The sequence below is a fragment of the Achroia grisella genome, unplaced genomic scaffold, assembly GCF_030625045.1.
Source record: "Achroia grisella isolate CSIRO2021 unplaced genomic scaffold, CSIRO_AGI_Agris_v1 utg204, whole genome shotgun sequence".
NCBI classification, from domain to species: domain Eukaryota; kingdom Metazoa; phylum Arthropoda; class Insecta; order Lepidoptera; family Pyralidae; genus Achroia; species Achroia grisella.
Genome location: NW_026712703.1, coordinates 2,700,335 through 2,721,886, shown reverse-complemented (window position 1 = coordinate 2,721,886; position 21,552 = coordinate 2,700,335). Strand labels below are relative to the sequence as shown.

General features: G+C 31.4%; 1 protein-coding gene across 1 annotated transcript; it reads left to right on the top strand.

The window, feature by feature from the left end:
• The first annotated feature begins 4,518 nt into the window (after positions 1-4,518).
• On the top strand, positions 4,519-9,113 carry LOC131842053 (mediator of RNA polymerase II transcription subunit 12-like). The gene is made up of 5 exons (XM_059190487.1): positions 4,519-4,768; positions 5,343-5,563; positions 6,575-7,308; positions 8,497-8,560; positions 9,028-9,113. Exons 1-5 carry the CDS (start codon positions 4,720-4,722, stop codon positions 9,040-9,042), a joined length of 1,083 nt encoding a protein of 360 aa, XP_059046470.1. The 5' UTR covers positions 4,519-4,719; the 3' UTR covers positions 9,043-9,113.
• The last annotated feature ends 12,439 nt before the right edge of the window (positions 9,114-21,552 follow it).

Sequence of the window (21,552 nt, the reverse complement as noted above, 5' to 3'; positions counted from 1 at the left end):
ACTCGGACGTGGTTAGCGATGGATCCGCTTCCACATTAGCCTTTAATTCTTCATTATCAACCTTGGACTCTGGCTGCTCACGGGGCTTGTTTTGCAGATCGAAATTTCCAGAACGAAAACATTGGAACCAAAAACGCACTGTGTTTTCTTTTGCGACACCATCGCCATACACATCATTAATTCTTCGAGTCGTTTCTGCACACAAGTGCCACGACGGAATTCGTACTCTTAAAAACGCGATATTTTATGTTTTCCATTTTGTAAACTCAGTGACGTAAAGAAAAAACCAAAGATGGAAAAAACATATGGATTACGGTTTTCGAAAAACAAATGCATGAGTAAATAACTGTACTAATTTGAACTTTGAATTCCTGGCGAAAGAGGAGATATTTGAGATCAAAGTGGCCAGTACGACAAAACACCAATTTCATATGTAAGGACCTAATATTATAGTACCATCTCTGAGAGGCTGGAGTAACATTTTCATAATCTGGGTTTTTCTTAATGCACTATAAGTATAAACGATGCATTTTAGCGCAATTATGCTTTTCATCTAGAATTTATCATTGTTAGATTGCGGAGATAATGCGATTCTTTATGTGGAAACATTAATTTGATCAATGACATTTTTGGTTTACTTCTTATTTTGATTGGTCTATTAGTATGTTATCGACAACCTTCTCGATTTGGACCACCTTCATCAGGCCTATATCCAACTGTGGATAGACACAAGTTGAAATTATGATGATTAGTACTTTAATAGTTTTCAGAAATCTTAATCTTAATATAATATTCTAAACGTGAAAGTTTGTAAGTATGGATCTTTGTTGCTCTTTCACGCAAAAACTACTGAATAGATTTTTACGAAACTTTACACTAATATAGCTTATGCATCTGAATAACACAGGATATATTTTTTATTGAACTTTAATGCGAGCACAGCTAGTAATTTATAACAAAGTAACGTTTGCGGGACCATCTAGTATTGTATGTGTACCTATTATGAACAGTGGGAATTAATATTGAATATTATTGCTAGCAATATAAGGTACATTTAGTTCCACACGGTCCATCCTGGAAACCATCGTTAGTTAATTCCTGTTAGACCTACAATAAGATTCACTGGCAATTGTATATTCGTTTATCCATATTTAAAGTAGAAGTATTCTTTTTATCTATTGTTTTTATATACACTTCTATCAATTCGCTCTTCTATGATAAATGTCTAAAAGCAGATCGATTTTTCTATCATTTATTATTACTATTCCTGGCAAATTCATCTGATCTCCTGCTCCTCCTATCATCCATCATTGGTGCCCGTCAGCTTATACAATTAGCTAAAAATAGTTTATTTTTTTACTTAATTTTAATTACATGAACATATTCTTATTTTTTTTTCTTGTAAATACATGCTGTATTTAAAATTACCCAACATCAGGTATGAAATGTTACGTGTAATAAAGAAGTAACTACAACTACACTTTACGCATTGTGAATTTTTGCTGGGGGGAAAGTATGTAACAATAATCACACATAAACTATCAGCTAAAAGTTTCGTAGAAGAAGTAAGTAATTAGAATTACACAATAGTCCTAGATTGTAAGATATAGGAACAAGTATTTAAGTATATTTGCGTTAAACATTTTTTTGTAAATCTTCTTTTAAAATTTACGTAAATACAATTATGACTTTATGAACGGGATAATTGTAAAGCGAATAAATGCAAATACGGATACCTCTATTTTATGCTGGAATTTTATGTTTTCTAAAGTCGCAAAATTTTAGTATTTTTGCATTTATTCCTTCATTTTTGTCAATAGCTTTTTAGCGGGGAAGATAGGGCCGCTATTATTTATGTTTTTGTTCGTGTAGAAGCAGCTTCAGGAAGATGGAGGTGAAGAGAAACCAGTCGTGATTATTTACATATTTATAATATAGAAGTATTTACAATTAGTATATGTACAAGAAGGCGATTCGGTCTCGAATGACAGGCTTGTTATTCTATTCGTTTTGTCGTAACTAGGCAACGGTGTTGCCGCGCGATAATAGTTAATTCGCCACACCACCCCCCCGCGGAGAGAAAAAGGTGAAAGAAAAAGAAAGTTAACTATAAATCTAAAGTATCATCAAATAAAACTCTCCGTTCTGACCTGGTAACCAATGATTTTGCGTTGAGGCAGGTTGATTATATGAAGTGGTGGCGAATTGAGATGAGTGTAATAGTGTAAATGATGAAGAAGTGAAAGGAATAGAGGAAGGGTGGATGGTAGTGAGGGCTCATGTAGGTAATGAGCAGGACTCAAGCATCCCGGCTTATCCTCATTCTGTTCTTCTTCTAGATGAAGTGGAAGGAACAATAGATGACACTGTGGACCGTAGTGAGGGCTTATGTAGGAGATAAGCAGGACTCACAATATCCCGGCTGATCATCTGTTCCGTTCCATTCCAGATAAAATGGAAGGAAATAGAAGTGAAAGTGTGGATCGTAGTGAGGGCTCATGTAGGAGATGAGCAGGACTCACAGCATCCCGGCTGATCACTGTTCTTTTCCCCCATGATTAATGGCTTGGTGGTAGATGACTGATAATGAATTAAATGTGATAGACTCAGCCATGTTATCTCAACCTGTGTGAACTGTAATGCCGTACAGGTCAGGAGGGAGGTAATTAAAAAATAGAATATTTAGGTACCTCCGGGGCAGATGATGTGGTTAAATAAATAATAAATAATATAACTGAAAATGTTGTCCATCCGGGAATCGAAGTCCAACTCGTAGTGTATTGACTGCGTCGTACTGGCCCGTGTCGTAGTTTCTCAATAAGCAACCGCAGATACGACGGGTAATACGAGAATGGTCAGTCAATAGTGCCGGTGCTATCATCGGTGATGAAGTTGAAGCGATGATGTATGTTCTCCGGTATGGATATAAAGACGGAAAAAGGAAATCTGGACTGGAATAGGTAGGTACTTCACCATGGCTGCAGTGCTGGAACGTCGGGGTCACCAATTTAGCGTCTATATTGTTACCGCTATTATTTGTATTTATGTTGTGTTCTTGTAGCAGCAGCGGGAAAGAAGGAGGTGAAATGATGAGTCCAGATTGTTGTTATGTACATATTTATAATTACGAAATATTTACAATTAATATATAGGTATGTACAAGAAGGCGATTCGGTCTCGAATGACAGGCTTGTTATTCTATTCGTTTTGTCGTAACTAGGCAACGGTGTTGCCGCGCGATAATAGTTAATTCGCCACAGCTTCATGAGATTTTGACAGAAGGTGTAAACCGTGAAGCTCGCTTTATTTATGTAATAAAACATTTTTGACGCAAGTGTAGTTGCGGCCTTTTTACACGGGATGTGCGATGTCATCAATACGTAGGTGAATGCTTCATTGTCGATAACCTGATGAAAAAAGAGCGGGAATTATCAGATATATCAAAATTGAAATGCTGCCGTCCTTTGGATTACATATGTATTTTAATTCCTTTTTTTAACTCGTAATTATTTAAGTGAGTGTTTTAAAAACAATTTACTTATGTATAACTACTTAATAATGCTTCGGTTAAATGCAGCGTTCATCACATAACATGTTGCACATCAAACCATCACGAAAATCTAAAGTATATCTTTCACACGAACTAAAAAAATGTATAATAACAGTTGTCGTCCTCATTACTGTATGTATGTTGGTTATATATCCTTATAAAACTAATCGTGTGGTTTTCTTTTCCTAGAGGAAGAACAACAAAAACATGACAAAATTCCTTCAATAGACGCTAGGACAGATTTTTAACCGGGCAGACACTTTACATAGCTTTTAAAGGTCCCAAACATGTTTTTACCATTAAGTAATTGGTTTCATTTGACCTATATTTCATCTTGGTTAAAAGTCAAATAAATTAAGGCATATTCTATTTAGACTTAATTACAACGCAATGGCGAAGAGTAACATTTTTATGTTTTTTGTGCTATCTTTTTATATTCTACTAGCTGTCCCAGCAAACGTTGTTTTGCCTTAAAATAATAAAAAAAATTAGGGGTGGACTACCCCTAACATTTAGGGGGATGAAAAATAGATGTTGGCCGATTCTCAGACCTACACAATACGCTCACAAAATTTCGTGAGAATCGGTCAAGCCGTTTCGGAGGAGTGAAACCTGTGGGAATGAAAACTGTGACACGAGAATTTTATATATAAGATATAATATTATGACGGATAGATATACTCGTATGTTAGTTAAAGGACCCACTAACTTTATAGGGGAAAAATCCATAATGAAGATTCGTGAAAATAAATAGTGATTAGTTGATCAATGCCTACGCAAAACCACCATCATTGGCTGACTAGAGCTCCATAGGTTAATGAAATTAGTAAATTGGTTTTACCCTTAGTATTATTCATTTAACAGTGGATTTACCATGTGCGTGGGTAGATATTTTATTTAAGTAGTTAATTAGTTATCAGATTTTTATATACGTTCCAATGAGTCTACAAGCATTCAAAGGAAATGTGATTCAAATCATGGCTGCTTTATAGACTATTATTAATGTTTAAAGCTATTAAGTTAATGTTAATGAATAATACTGGTATTTATCTATTGCTTGAACCGTTAGTAAGCATTTAGTTGCAATCAAACGCATGCGGGACTGGTGTTTTGGTTTTGGAGTGTTTCTAAATCTAAATAAATTTGAATAACTTAAATAAATAGCAAAAATGACTATTGATAGTCAAAATAATTGGATATTCACATGGTTTATAATAAGTAAGTTATTTATTGATACTTAATATCCTATATAATAAACAGAGAAAAGTAAATATTGAGTGGATAGATTATATGTAGAAGTAGTGGTGCTGTTCATAAAATCGTACATAGACTAAGGCGACTTCGTCGCCACTTTCTATCACGAGGGACTTTAGCTTGTTTTCGATTCCAACTTCATTTTGTTGTAGACTTAAGTTGTTGTAGGTGTTAAATAATAATAGTAATAGAACTTGGGTACGAGTTTTATAGTGTGGTAGGTATATGCCGATATGGCGCAATAATATTGTAGAAATATGTAGTTTGATGAAGAAAAAGATATGTAATTTAAATACAAATGTAGAATAATAAATACATTTCTGATTAGCCAGTACAGTATAAAACAAACTAATCGGCTAACTAACTAAACTAAACAAATAATAATGAATACTTCTGGATAATTCACACAGCGCCAACTAGTACCAAGTTTTCCAAATAGAGCTTAAGTTATGGATAGCAGAGAGACCAGCTAGGTCCTCTAGAGATGTTATTCTATAATACATATTTCTATAATACATTGTTTTCTATTATTTTGCAGCATCTACATTAATTTCCATCTCATATTCAGCAGAAGAGTCTAAAACGGAAAAACCCCTGACACTGGAAAAAAAGGACGAAATTACACCTGATGTTAACTCAAGATTTTTTGATCTTAGTGGACTTTTTAACCAACTAAATCCCAACTTTAATCAAAGACCCGGCGGGAATACGGGGCCTAATTTACAGTCACCTTACCAGTTTTACCCTAGTGGTGCTCAGGTAGGCGTAACTTAATATATCTAATTTAAATTTTCATTTAATTTTGTGGTACTTTCACTGTTGAAAGATCTAAATTGGTTATTTTTAAACTTTTAGTTAACAAAGTAATTAGTATCTATCTACATATAATTCGAAAATTTAAAGTAGTTATTGAGAAATGAGATAATACTTAATGTAAATTTAATTATTGTAGAAAGAATGTGAATATAGGTATATAGAGAAAAGTATGACCATTATTATAAATTCTATAGATATCTATTGTTGTTTAAATAAATAATATAAAAATCAATGATATAATTTATATGTTTAAAAAAACACACAGATGTATACCCTACCACCCTTGCATTATCATTATAGATATTTGGGGAATAAACATTTGCAGTAGGTACCTATGTTTTACAATACATTTCTACTTAATACATCTCTTTGGTAATGTACTTATATTTTAAATAAGTATCACCTGATTTTTATGATTTAGGTTCATAAAAAATGCCTGCATTTTTCCATCAAATGGGTAGAAATGATTAAAGGTGTTATAAAGGTGTTATAAAAATATATAAAGTTACTTAGTGAAGATAATTTTATTATATCAATATGTTAGAATTTTAGATTAAGATTTCTAGTTATAAAAACGAGTAGTAAGTACCTATATTAAAAGACATCGACATCAAGGAAACAAAATTACTAATGTATTCAACATTACATTTTATCACCCATAGTATCTACCTAAGCTACTTATCAATATGAAGTTGAGTGTAAGATGATAGTATTTAACTACTAAATAGCCTAGTTAAATACTATCACCTTGCACTCACTCATTTTAAGTTAAAATTAAAATACTCGTGAGTGTGTTTATTCAACATGAATCTAAATATACTAGGTTAGTAGTTAGTAATATAAATATAGTAGGAATAAAGTAGGTTACTGTTACCTTTTCTTATTAGGTAAATCGGAAACCTTTTTGCTTTATCAATACCTGAAATTATTGTATTTCTGTAATATCGTTTTCAGAATGGCGGATTTCAACAGAATCCTAATCAAGGAAACTTTAACCCTATGCAAAACCAAGGTTTTAACCCTCAGTTACCTAATAACCCTAATCAATGGCAAGGATCAGAGTACCCTAATCAAGGAAGTTTCCAGAACCCTCAATTAAATGGAAATAATCCAAATCAGCAAATGGGTAATACGAGACCGGATATGAATAATAAGGGGCCAAGTCAATTTCCAAGTCAAGTACAAGGAAATATTCTACCACCAGTATCTGCCGGTCTCCATACTCAAGTTCAACCAAACCAGTGGGATCAGCAACAATATTTGAACCAACAGCGTCCAATACAAGATCCGGATTATGAACAAAATCAATATCCTAATCAGATGTATCAACGCCCTTTTAATAACCCTGGGTTCAATAACTTTCCGAATGGAAATGAACAGAATAATGGGTATCAAAATATTCCGGGACAACAAAGGCCTAATTTTAATCAGCAAGCGTCTCAATATCCTAATGGGGGTCAGGGCTTTCAGAATCCTTCACAGGCTGGCTTGAATCAGGGTCAACAACAGGGACTTATTTTTAATCAACAAAGACCTAATCAGTACCCAAATTCAGGTAATTTAAACAGTGGTGGAACATTAGACGATATAGAACCTCAATACAATGGATCTCAGAATGCGATTTTGGGTAGACCCGTACAAATACCGTCTAGTACATTCTCACCGGATCAAATATATTTCGAAGACAGGTTAGTTGCTTTTACATAATTAAAATCTTTAAATAAATATATATACTGTAATTTATTCTTTGAAAATCACGAGGGCGAACTCGAATCAATTTTATTTAAAAGAAGATATATATACAGATATAAATATCATGTAGAATAATTTTTGTTTGTTAAACTATTCATGTACTATATCTTCATGTACCTTTGCATTCCTAAAAGTTAGCTGGTAGAGAATGAGAAGAACCCCGTAACGTGATTTATTAATAATCAATTAGGCATTAGTTTTAAATTAGACCTAAAAATGCACACAGTACCTACACACAGCTATAGCATATTGTTCACAACCACACCCGTGATTGTAATGAGCTAGTTAATATATTTATTTAACATTCTGTTCCAATGTATAATAAAACTGAATTCACAATTATTATACACGTATATACTCTTTATTGCATTTGTAACTTAAAACACTGCATGATTTCTTTTTAATGGATGTTAATGGGTACTCCGGCTCCCGCCAGCGTTAACCGTTTGCACTAGCGGGGCACCAGTGGAAGATGATAGGATGATCATTTTTAAATTTATTATTGTCCAATTTTATTACTTTGTAATCTTGTTAATTTATTGTCAATGATTTTAAGTTTTGTTTATTTTCTTAGTAGTAATTTAGAACTTATGTGCTATTGGCGTCGTCGATCTCTTATTGTATTAATTTACTATTAAGGGCTATAACAGACTAGTAGAGATCACTGCCCCTTGTGATTTATAGACCATTTGTCTCGTTCATTACTTTTAAATTTTATTATCATCATCATTACACAGTATTAAATAAAGTCGCTGTTGTTGTCTATTCATATGTAAGCTTAAATCTTTAAAGTGTCGCAAAGGATTTTGAAGCGGTTTTTTTAAATAGAAAGATGATTCTAGAAGAATAATACAAGTACACCCACCCGTGCGAAGTCGGGGCGAGTAGCTAGTTATTATATAAGCAGCATTTGTAATAGTTTTTATTTGACGCAAAAAAAGGTGGTTATTATTATTATGAAGTCTGGTCAGTTAACTCAGAGGACCATTCATAATATATGAATATTAAACAGATTGTTATTGATTAAATATAAGTACACATTCAAATTATTATCCCAGTATAATTTCATTTAATACATAGTAATAAAATTATATTATGTGGTTATATAATTTTGTTGTTCACAGTACTGAAAGCCCGTCGCAGAGGCAATGTGTGCAGGACTGTCCGGCCACACCTGAATACCAACCAGTATGTGGTTCAAATAATGTTACTTATTTTAATCCAGGCAAATTTGTATGCGCTCGCAACTGTGGCGTTCGTAAGTATTTCTAGCCACGTAATAGAAGAGCGGAAGTTAATATATTTAGAAAAAGAAATTATTATCATTGTAACAATAAATAGCTAATGTTAGACAGATATTTTAAATCCCTTTATATTAGGGAGATGCTTAAGTTTATACTATCATCTGTGCTATTGTATAAAATATCCAGGCCACTGAATCTATGTACATATTTTGAAAGATATTCTTTACTCCGCGATCTTTAGGAACTAAGACAGTCTGAGGAAGTCGATAGAACATTGAGATCGTCAGATATTTTTATGGCTATATATATATACTTTTAATAGTCAAACTTTTAAAAGTCACTCTTCACTCTTTTAGAAATCTAAATTCATGGCATAAGGTAACTCAATTTTTTTCTTGTAAATTGTTTCAGGGGTCTATGTTTTGAGGGACGGAGTATGCACACCACGACCGATGTGATTACATGCTGTAAAGGTATTTGCAGCTACATACTAGAAAAATAACTTCCTTATATTTATTTAAAAGTTCATTTTAAACTGTAAAGGAATTTGTCTTTGTCTTTATCTTTCTGTCTTTCTTAAATTAAATATGTATTTTAAAAAAGTAATTGTCTTAATAATATATGAATATATATAATTCCTTAATTGTTTATAATTTACGAGTAGCAGCGAACTGCCCCGACGACATCGAATTTCTTGGTCTTACATCTAGTAGTTATGATTATATATTAAGATCTTCATATAGACATACAAAATAAGACTACCTAAGAATCGCATCGCAGTAGTTGGTAATTCTTAATTGTTTAGGGTGAAAATTTAGTAATGCATTGTTAGGGTTGCTTTCCAGCTTTATCGTTGAAAACCCTGTACAGTAGTGTACAATATTTGCTGCATAGTTACATATATTATATTAAGTGTTAGTATTCCAAATATCAGCTTATATAATTGGTCAAATTCTCTAATCATAACACCATCTAACTAGTCCTACCCCCGTAATTTATCGCCCGTATTTTACAAAAATCGCCATGTAGTGCCGTAATCCTGAACTATTTATGTGAGTAATAAACAATTGGACACTGACCGGCTTTATGAAATAGAAATAATTATAAATGGTTATATTTTACAATTTTCCCTAACTTTGGCTGATTTGTAAGATTAAGTAATTGAAATATTCTTCCAATCTAAGAAAGTTAAATACGAACATACAACTATATAGTGTTTTAAAATCTAGTAACTTCGTGTAATCGCATGTCCCAGTTACAGTTTTATAGCATCGAACGTCATTATTTACGGCTATATAATATCACATTTTAATAGAAAAGTGTACCCATTTTAGTATCAAGTTTACAACTTCGTTTCCCTACTTCCAGTAAAATTACGTATGAAAACAATTTGGCGTGAAACACCAACAATAGGTTACCAGAAAGTAAATGTCTGAAGCGAAATTTTGAAATGAAACATAAACATTGTGCATTTTCGTAACGAGATTCGGTTATCTTGTCCCTGAATCAATTATTTAAATTTCAAGCTGATAACAATGTGGCTCTATGGAATATTACTCTGTCAGCGGTCCATGAATGTAGGTATATTTATATTTCGAAGTAAGCTTTTACAACAATGCCTCGATTCATAACGTGAGCTCCCGGTTTCCGAAACTGAATACAATTTATTGTTGTGACGTAAGCAATTTTATTCTGTAAAAACATTTCGACTGGTACATTGTGCGTGTCGATGAACAGACTGTTATTTTGTTTTAAAGGTGTTAATTTAATTAATATCTTACTTTTTCTTCTTTATCTATGTATTGTATCTAGATATATATAAGTATAGTACCAACATGTACGTAATTAAAACTAGGTACATAAGAAAACAGTAGTATTGGTATCTATAGTACATGTACATATTTCAATGCTTTTACAGCAAAGTAAGAAAGGCAGGACTGAAATTCTTATTAATATTATAAATGCGAAAGTTTGTGAGTATGAGTGGACAGATGTATTGAAGGATGTTTGTTAGTTTAGTTATTACCTAGTAGTTTGTTACTCTTTTACGCAAAAACTACTAAACGGATTTTATTGAAAATTAATACATCAGAATAACACATTGATGCATGTGAAATCGCGGACACAGCAGGTAATATACTATTTTAGCCCTTGGTATTGTAACAAAACGCGATCGCACCATATGTCAAAGAGGTACCTACACAAAATCTTAAATATATAAAGATGCACATTTATTTAAAAAACAACAGGCTTTCTTGTCTTCTTCCTGATTGAATCTGTATTCCGAATGGTCATATGTAATGGGCAGACTCAAGGCATATCGTTCAAAAATATAATTATATATATATATATATATTTCTATTATGTTATATATCTTTAGTTGCGCGTATAGCAAAATAAATTATTCGATACTTGTGGTTATTTATTTATTTAAACTTTAATGCACAAATACCTACATAAATGTACATACATACATATGGTGAATTTAACACCTAAGGACGTTCTCCAAAAAAATAAATAATCTAGATAACAGATAATGTTATCTAAATATTTTTTTGGATTATAAAAGATTTAACGTGGTTTGCAATACAAAATATTTTTTTTTATTAAAACTTCAATGCACTAAAATAGAAATAAAGGTGCATATGGCGGACATGGGTGAAAATATATGCAATGTGTTAAAGTACGAAGTGGAAAATATGAAATATATTAGGTACGTAGCGGCATACAAACGCCCTCTACGCTACATACGATCGAGGTATATTACGTTACACTTAATCTACGTTTTAATTAATGCGGAAGCGACTCGCAGACTTAACATTGTAAATTGGTGCAGTTTTTTTTCAATTGCGGCAGTGTTATAAATTGCTTCGTGATAGTAACAAATTTTTGAAAGATATCATTACTTTTATCTTTTCTATAGCGAACATATTGTTTTGTATTACAATAGATATTACCCGCGACTTCGTCTGCTTTATTGTTTGAAGTTTTAATTTTACAAAATTAAAAAAATAGCAGACGTTCAATATTTTAATAAAATTTATGCGTTTAGTCATGAAAGGATAACAAACAGACAGACAGATATATTTGCATTTATAATAAAATAATGTTTTGATTTATCAGGGTGAATTGAAAAAGCGCCAAAACTTTCAAATTTACAATAATTGTTGCAAAAATCTTTAGTGTAGCTTTATTACTGCGTTAATTAAATATAAAAGCTCAACTGAGATTGTTTGTTATGCTTATAGTGTAAAGAAGACTGTAAGCTATTTCTATCAGTTGTTTAGTATTCATAATACAAGATCTGCTTAGCTTGTGATTATTTGGTGCTATGTTAATTGCCCTGAGACAATATTTAAAAATAGTAATAAAATTGATATGACGTACACGAATGGCTGAAACGTTTTATTTCAATAATAGCTTTCGGCTTTGACTTTACTGCGGATAGTTTTACAGATTATCAGATTAGATTATCTAGGTAATTGGAAATTGTTATTTGAACAGATGTATTCTTTGAAAAATTTACTAATTATATATAATTAAGTATTAAATTACAAAGTTTTACCTAATTACGATCTGTAACCTATCTATATATATAAAACGTAGTTGTTACTTATCCTGGTATGTGTGTACAATAATATATTCCTTTTTTAAATTCCATGTCAATATTTTAGCACCAAAAATATTTGACTTTCTTTTTTAAATATAAACTATATTATCCTATAACTACCTTAAATAAAATAACAACTGTAGATCTATACGGACGTTATTAAAAGATTACCATTCTTACAATGTGGCATATATTACTTAATTTTAAAAATGATCTTATTAAATTTATTTTTTTAAACATTTATTTAAACAGCTAAATAATAAAAAAACAGAGGATCTATGGGGTATATCTGTTAAAATACTGGATAGTATAATGGAAATTATTGCGCCGTCTCTTGCTTTTATTTTTAATGAATGTATAGATGATGGTAAATTTCCTAATATAATGAAAATTAGTAAAATCATACCACTTTTTAAATCTGGAGACAGGACTGACCCAATAAATTATAGACCTATATCCATACTCCCAGCGCTCAGTAAAATTTTTGACAAAATAATTCTTATGCAACTTGTCAGTTATTTCAATTTAAATAATTTAATTCACAATAGTCAATTCGGTTTTTTCAAAGGTCGATCAACTACAGACGCAGATGCAGAGTTGCTCAGACACATATTTGCTGCATGGGAAAATAAAATGGATGCGATAGGTGTTTTTTGTGACCTTTCTAAGGCTTTTGATTGCGTTGATCATAACACATTGAAAAAACTTGCTTTTTAAAGACAACGCTTTAAATTTAATAAAATCTTATTTATCTGATAGAATACAAAAAGTAAAGGTTAGCAGCGCTACGTCTGACGGGTCACTTGTGCAAATGGGTGTACCTCAACGATCTATTCTCGGTCCATTTTTATTCCTAGTATCCATAAATGATAGATAGAAATCCATGCTGGATAGATGCGGGGTAGTGTTATTTGCAGATGATACTTTATTGATTTTTAAAGTTAATAGAATGACTAATAATTATGACGATGTAAATAGTCCTTTGCGGCGTCTCTTGCACTGGTTTACAACTAACAATCTTATATTAAACGCTAAAAAAACAAAATGTGTTAATTTTTCTCTGTCTAAAAGTTTTAATACTAGCTCAAATTCAAAATCTTGCAGCGAAACTGAGTTCAGCAGCTTTTGCCGTACGTAAGGTTAGACAGTACACTGATACTGATACTGCTAGATTGGTCTATTTTAGTTATTTTCATAGTTTACTCTCTTATGGAATATTATTATGGGGAAAAGCGGCAGATATTAAAAATATATTAATATTACAAAAACGTGCCATTCGAGCGATCTACTACATGAGAAGTCGTGACTCATTAAAAGAGGCAAATATTCTCATCGTTGTTTCTCAATTTATATATTCAAATATCCTATATGTTCATAAAAATCTTGACTTATTTCCAAAAAAGAGCAATATTCATAATTTGTATTAATACTTAATACTAGATTTAAAGACAAACTTGCTGTCCCCAAGTATCGTTTAGAAAAAGTCAATAGGTCTTTTATGGGCATAGGTATAAAAATTCACAATAAGATACCAAAGGATATATTGGAATTACCCTTAAATAAGCTCAAAAGATCTGTTAAATCATGTTTACTGAACAAAGCCTATTACTCACTAAACGATTACTTGAATGACGAGCGTGCATGGCAATAGTTTTCTTGTTCGGGATTTTCATTTAATGTTAGACATAAACACCTATATAAATACCTATGCATTGTAAATAAACTGGCTTTTATAAAAAAGTAATTCAATTGAGTTTCTTGCCAGTTCTTCTCAATTGTACCGAACTGGACGGTAGGGAAAAAAAATTATAATGTAAAAACTTGACGTTCATAAGCGGCTAAAATGTCCTACATGAATAAATGATTTTTGAATTTGAATAAAGATTTCTGTTTCTATATTTTGGACACTGTTCCCGCGACTTCGTCCGCGTGGAATTTAACTTTATTATTCTAAAATAAAAGTAGCCTCAGTCCTTTTACATCAGCTACCTACCAAAAGAATTCACGTCAAAATCGATCCAGCCAATTCAGAGATTACCCGGACCAAAAACAAATTATGGTTACAAAAAATGATTTTTTTGGTGTATATACCGTATTTATATTCATATGCATGTAGTAACAAACGGTTATTTCAATATTACAGACACTCCAATTTTATTTATAAGTATAGATAAACAGTGTAATGTACTTGATATTATATAGATCCATATTTGACGCTTTCCAAACAAACGTATATAATAAGCATTTACATAATCTGCAGAAATATATCATAGTGTTTGTTGTAGCAGCTTTTGATTATAAATGTACACGCCTTAAAGCAGCTTTGAAACTAGCTCAGGATGCAACAAACAGTTGCACAGTGTAACCTGTTTGTGCTAGTTTGGAAGTAGCTATCTGAATACGATTTCAATGGTGTTAAGTAGGTACATTCGTCTTTGTAAATCATTGAGGCAAGGTGATTTTTATAACGATTCCGTTTTGTCTTTTTATATTTGCAAGAACATTCAAAGGTTGCACTATTCATCCCGGTTAAGTGGTACCATGCAAATTAACTAGAATGAATGATTGAATTATATGAGAATCATTTGGGACTACAAAAAACCGACTTGAACACAGCTAGGTTGAATTGTTTCATTATTATTTTTTTATTTTTTTATTTATATAACTTTAATGCACAAAATACCAAGGTAAAAGTACATATGGCGGACTTAACGCCTTAAGGCATTTTCTACCAGTCAACCATAGGCTGTGCAAATATAATTAATAAAAACAAGGTCAAAAAAAAAAATTATACTTATACTAAAAGCAAATACATGTAAACACATGCACATACATACACAAATACGTATATATATATATATACATATAATATATATCAATCTATAAATAAATATAAAATAAAATATATAAATCAAATATACCATATACATATCATATAACATAGTCTGACAATGAAAAAGTGAAAACAGGGAGTGAACGTAACAAAAGATAGGAAATAGATACGAAAGAAAGAAAAAAAAAGATCAAATATAACTTAGAAAATGTACACACTAAAGAGCAATATATAAGATAATATACATTCCTATTATATATATTATCATTTATTATAAAGTTTTAATAAACTATTGACCAAATATTACGAAATATCTATGCATCTACATTCTGATTTGGCTTCTGCTTGGCGTCATTTAGACGAAGTTCTGAATCAAATCAATCAATCAAAATGTAAACCTCTCCTTTTTTATTCACTTAAGATCCACATATCAGTTTTATTGAAGTCCATATTTAAAAGTATTATACTTTTTAATCTTAGGCATCCTCCCTATATCTACAGATACGTACCGATCAAGCGTGCTTATAAAATTACAATAATTTTGTAGTGAACCATTAGAATAAAGTTTACGTTACGAGCGCACGTTCGCGATTGTCGAATCAGTGGGTACTAAATCGGAACTGTCGTTACGCTTATCGGGTCTGACAGTGCTAGGGTTGCCAACCTTAATAAATACCTAAGTAGATTTGGAAAAAATCGTCTGCGTAAGTACTTAATGTAGTAATGGACAGAGGTCTGGCTATTTAAGCCGTTTCCTACGCTATTTCATTTTGTAGTGTTAGTGTTGTAAAATATTACGTTTAGCATCTTTGTCCTCCGGTTAGGCAATTCATAAATGGTAACGCGGGCATGATGTGTAATTCGTAGTAAAGCCCACGTATATAGGCGATGGTTCCATTTAACATCAGATAGGACGACAACTTGTTTGTATTTCAAGTACACAAAAAAATTTTTAGCCTATTACGAAAAAATAAAAAACCTTATAAAATCTCGTATATTAGCTTAATTTAGCTTTCTAATTTCGTATCGTATTTGGACTTGATTCTGACAAATTTTCTGGTAAAAGTCTTGTACAAACTTGTACAAGAATAAAAACAACCTCGTATTGAAAACTGAAAATCTCGTAGGTACTTACGAGTATTCGAGGATTCTTATTCGGTTGGCATCCCTGGCCAGTTTGTTATCCTTATTTATTAATATTAGTTCCAAAGCTATTTTAGTTATAAATATATATATTCCAGTAAGTATGATACAAATATGCGAAAAATAATATACTATATTTACTATAACATTTCAATCAGTATCAATCTTGAATTAGTCCTTTGTAGATTTGAATTTGCTTGCATAATTATTATATACAATTTTAACAATTATGACTTAAGACCTTTTTACAAGCAAGATACCTATATCAAAACTAATGAGAAATAATCTCCAAAAGTATCACTACTAACAGAGAAGTTAAAGAAAAATCGATTCTAAAGACAAATGTCATATTACTTTATTAACTAGACTATTATTCTTCCTTCACTGAGCAGCATTAAGTTTCTTATATTACGGTTAGTTTTCTTTATCAATAAAACGTAGATTAAAAGAAAAACTTTCAATTTTAAAAATGCAGAGTCTAATCCCCTTTCACATGCTTTGACTCTTAATTAAAGCTGTATAAAATACGTAAATAATATAACAAGGGATGTTACCGTGATGTCATTCTGTAGCCGACGGGAGAAACGGCGTGACACATCTAATATTATTGAAAATCATAAAACCAAATCCATAATTTAAATTATTAACCGGGTCTTAACACGAATAATTGTTGTGTTAAGAGCCGGTTAATAATTTAAATAATGTATATTAAACACGAAAGTTTAAAATTAACCAAATCCATAATTCAATAAAAAGGTCTCTTAGCAAAACCACATATGTTACTAGTGGATCTTGGACTTCCTATTTTTATTATTATTATTTGTTAGAGAAGACAACCCTAACAGTGCGACTTGTACAGGTAAAATTACCTACGTCGCTATTGTTATAACGATCCAACTTCGTAGATAGTGACAGTCATATGTAGGTACTGACTAATTCCAAAAGATTAGTTAAGATTTGGCGTCACGCGACATTGTACTTTTGATTTATGGATTTAATATAAGTATGGTTAAAACTAACATTTACCTTAGGTACTATTCAGGTATTTTTTTGTATAATGCAAGTTGATGATTTAATGTTATATAACTAATATTAAAGTAAGTATTTAGTAATGGCAGAGACTTATAATCCTCCGTATAATTTACTTCATCCTTCCGATTATTTATCAAACGATATTACTTCACATCTTTAAAAGTCCTATAAGACATATATATATATAAGCAATAAATATTTCCATCTTTCGTGACTGTACACAAATATAATGGAGAGTAAGTATTATCGACTAGATCTGCAAATTCAAAGAAAACTGTGAAAACTGTGATTGTTACAGCCTATGCTGTAAAGAATATAAATGACGTACTGGAGTAACTTGAGACAGTCATGCTCGCTGTAAAGTTAAAACTTATGGCGTCGTGGTGGGCCCGGTCAATGTGCTCCCGCTAATATGTTTGAGTGCAATGATGGATGGCTGGCTCATCCGTCATACTCGTGAACGGGTGCTGCTTGTCAGGATTGGTCTGTTCAGGTTACGAACACTAATTAGACTATTTGATTTTGCAATAGCATGGTCACTCTATTCTCCCTAAAATGGATCTGTATTACTGTAAACATTTCTAACATTTATAGTATTTGAAAAGAATACGAGTTGAGTTTCTTGTCAGTTCTTCTCATTTCGAAGTCGTTGCTATCTTATGGTAGAATTGACATATCATAAGAAGCTGTAATAGATCTACATGAGTAAAGATATTTTGATTTGTAATTTGAATTTGAAAATAATTATCACAGTACACAAATCAATCAAGTTAATTGCGCATACATATTACGCTAGGCTACGACAATAAAATAAATCGATTTTCTTAAACTCCTGTTCAATAAATCCATATACTTGGCCTTCTTTGATTATGGAAAAGGTGAAGAGAGGTGCTAAGGGGCAAAAAGGTGGAGTGTCGAGCAAAAAGGGTATGCTAGGGCGAAATTGTGTAAAAGAACCCTTGAGTGAATCTCGACGTCTGAGTGCGTTTATATTGTGATGCGGCGGATACACCGAATTCTAGCTATTTATTAGATTATATTGACTATCGGGACTCATCGAATTGTTACTTGCCTCATATTAAGTTTATTAGGACACTTTCTTGAGAGTGTTGCGAGAGTGTGTAACACTAAGATATTTTTTATATACATCGTACATGTCCCATTCCCACAAAGCGCTACGGTAAGTGAGGTGTAGATAAAGCTACCCAGACATGTGTTATAGACATACAATAAATACTATAGACCATAGATTTGAATATGTTCACTAATATAAATTTAACCCTAAGATACGTATCTGTAAAATAATATATCTTGGGATTATTATTAGGCATATATCTATATGTATTTCTTCTTAAAAATGTACCCTTACCAAAGCAAATAAACAAAAATAGTTTAAATAATTGTATACAGGATATAGTTATTTATTTATTATGATTGTTTATTTAGTTGGAATGGGAAACAAACAGCTTGCGTTATAATTTCGGAGGACTTAGTCATATTTCCGTAGCCTGTAATATCACTGCCAAATGTCACTTCTTAAACAGAAACAAAGCAGGCTGTTTGGCGGCAAAATTGAAGTACCTTTATAGACGACTTTGTACAAAGTTTACCTGTCCCCGGATTAATTTGGTTTATTAAAGGGGTTAACCGCCGTCAACGAAATAGACGCAAAAGGACATCTAGGTTTTTGTGTAAATGTAAAAAAACGTAATATGTAAAAAAATCATGTCATTTGGATATTATAGTCGGAACAGTAAATACAACAGGCCATATATAACTTTTACAACCTTGTAATTATATTTAATGCAATATCTAACTACTTAGTTAATTTTAACCATGTCATCATTGGATATAGGTTGCATAATAGACTTCCTATTACAAAAATCTTTGTAAAAGTCAGTTACTAATAAGATTACCAATGTAAATATACAGTAACACTTTTAGTATTGAATAAATTTGGAAAAATATTGATTAAAATTAAATTTTAAATTTTATTTAAACTTAATAGTTATAATAAAGTACACTCTATCTGTTAATCTAAAAATTGGAATAACTTCTTTGACAATGTAATTATGATTACAAGAAATTAGTTACATGAAAAAGTACGACTGTGGTAAATGCCTATACGAAATCTATAATAATATAATACAGCACTATTGTTCCCGATATACGGTCTATCCATGGAGCATTCAAGACATTATGAGCTAATTAGTTTTTAAAATTATTTATTGTCATTTTAATCATTTATTACAGTTAGTCAGTTTAGTTACCTATACATATAGTTGTACCTATTTACAAATACATACACTACTTCAGGGTCTCACAGTTATTTAACGTTCGAATGTTTCATAAGGAGAAATTATCAAATATTAATAATCGTGCGCAAACTGTACATGATATAATAGTTTATATCTTATGAACTAGTTAAAGAACTTTATATTTAGACGATCATTTAAAACGATTGTTGTGTTTGTTTGCTGTTATTTTTTGGGGTGAAGTATTAATCAAAGACTTTCACTCCCTCTTGCATGCTCGAATTAAGTAGCTCAATGTTTGCTAACTAAGTCTTGGTAAACACAATTAAAACGGCATCTCGCATGTGGACGGATTCCAAGAGACTTAGGTATAATTTTCCATTGTAAATCCGGGCTTTAAGAGGCCTTTGAAAATTCCCCATCTGCCCTAAAGGAAATTTTAATGATACTAAGATACTTTGTATTAAAAGGTGTCTGCGTTTTGAATAAATAAAATCTAATTACTCAGTCCACAGAAACAATTATTTAATTCAAAGATAAAGATAACGCGATAACAAGTTCGTGGCCGGTTGAAGTATATTATAATAAGAAATTTATAGAAGTAATAATAGCAAAGGACTATATGAACATTAATAGCCATGATTTCGAATAGGTGTGTTTAAACTTTAGTTACATTAAGTTAGATTCTTGTATCTAGCATTGCTTTGACTTTTTTCTTGCATTGGTACTTATTTTATTCCTTGACCTTCTAGTTAATAATGTTCACCTTCTAGTTAATTTTGTCTTATTTTATTTCAAATAGAGTACCTAATTAATAAAAATACAATAATAGTAGAATAATAGTAACAATCCAGGATAGTTCACTCAACGTCATGTACTACCATGCTAAACATGTTACAGATACTAAATATCTGATAATATTTTTTTTTTGTAAATACACACATTATAAACATAGAAACACATAGACCAAAGTAATCAATTTATATATGTATATGTATATGTGATTGTATCGAAATCTAGACCTTAGGAGGTAAGGCGATGTGCTCAGCTACTAATTTGATAATTAATAAAAAAACTATTGACTCTTTCAAATGTTATCGAAGAAAATATGTATTTTTTCTTTTTAAAAAGAGAAACAAAATATATCCAGTGTCGAAGGAGATCCATTGTATTAATACACAGCTATTTATGAAATAAAAATTTTAATATTACATTATTTTCTTAAAATTAATAACCGGAACTTTCCAATACTAAGAGTACCTAGGTACCGAGCGTAGTTCAAGCTAAATGCTTCTACGACGCGCTACATCGCGTCGCTACGGGCGGAACTCGTAGCAATCTAATTGCTCATTACTCGGAACTCTAATGAAAACAAATTAATCATTAATTTTTACTTTTATTTTGTACAATATTGAAGTAAATACCGACTATTTCTTTTTCATTTAATGTTAACATTTTTCGGTATGGGAGTTTCTTGGAATAAAGCAGTAGTTGAATCTTACCATTATATCCTAATAAATACAATATAAATGACTTACCGCTATCAGATGATTATTGAATTCGACGCTCACGCAGCTTTTTCTACTAACTAGGGAGATACCTACTCATACATATAAACTATACAGACTGCTGGCTATTTGTGCAAGTTACAGTTGAGACCACCCGATCTCAATAGTCACTGATATGGGGGTGACTAGAAATTAGTAGTCCACGCGTTATACAAGAAATGTTAGATTGGTTACTAGGAGCAGGTTTTAATTATCACAAAAAGTAATTAAAGTAAGAGGTCCACAGAGTGAAGCGAAAATAAATACATAATAGAGATAAAAGTACGTAAAGATAGAGATAAATAAATACATAATAGAAAAAACCTGTCTATGCACATAATCTTATTTGGTGCGAATACTCTTTTTGTTATGCTATTACAGACTTTGTTACCTTGCTCTGGTAGCATATTGGTCATTCCTTGCAACTGGGTTTTACTAGATCAGTAGATTACAATAAAGTACTTTTTATCTACTAAAAAGCTTCTTTATGGTTTTATCTATTCCTCTATCGCCTTT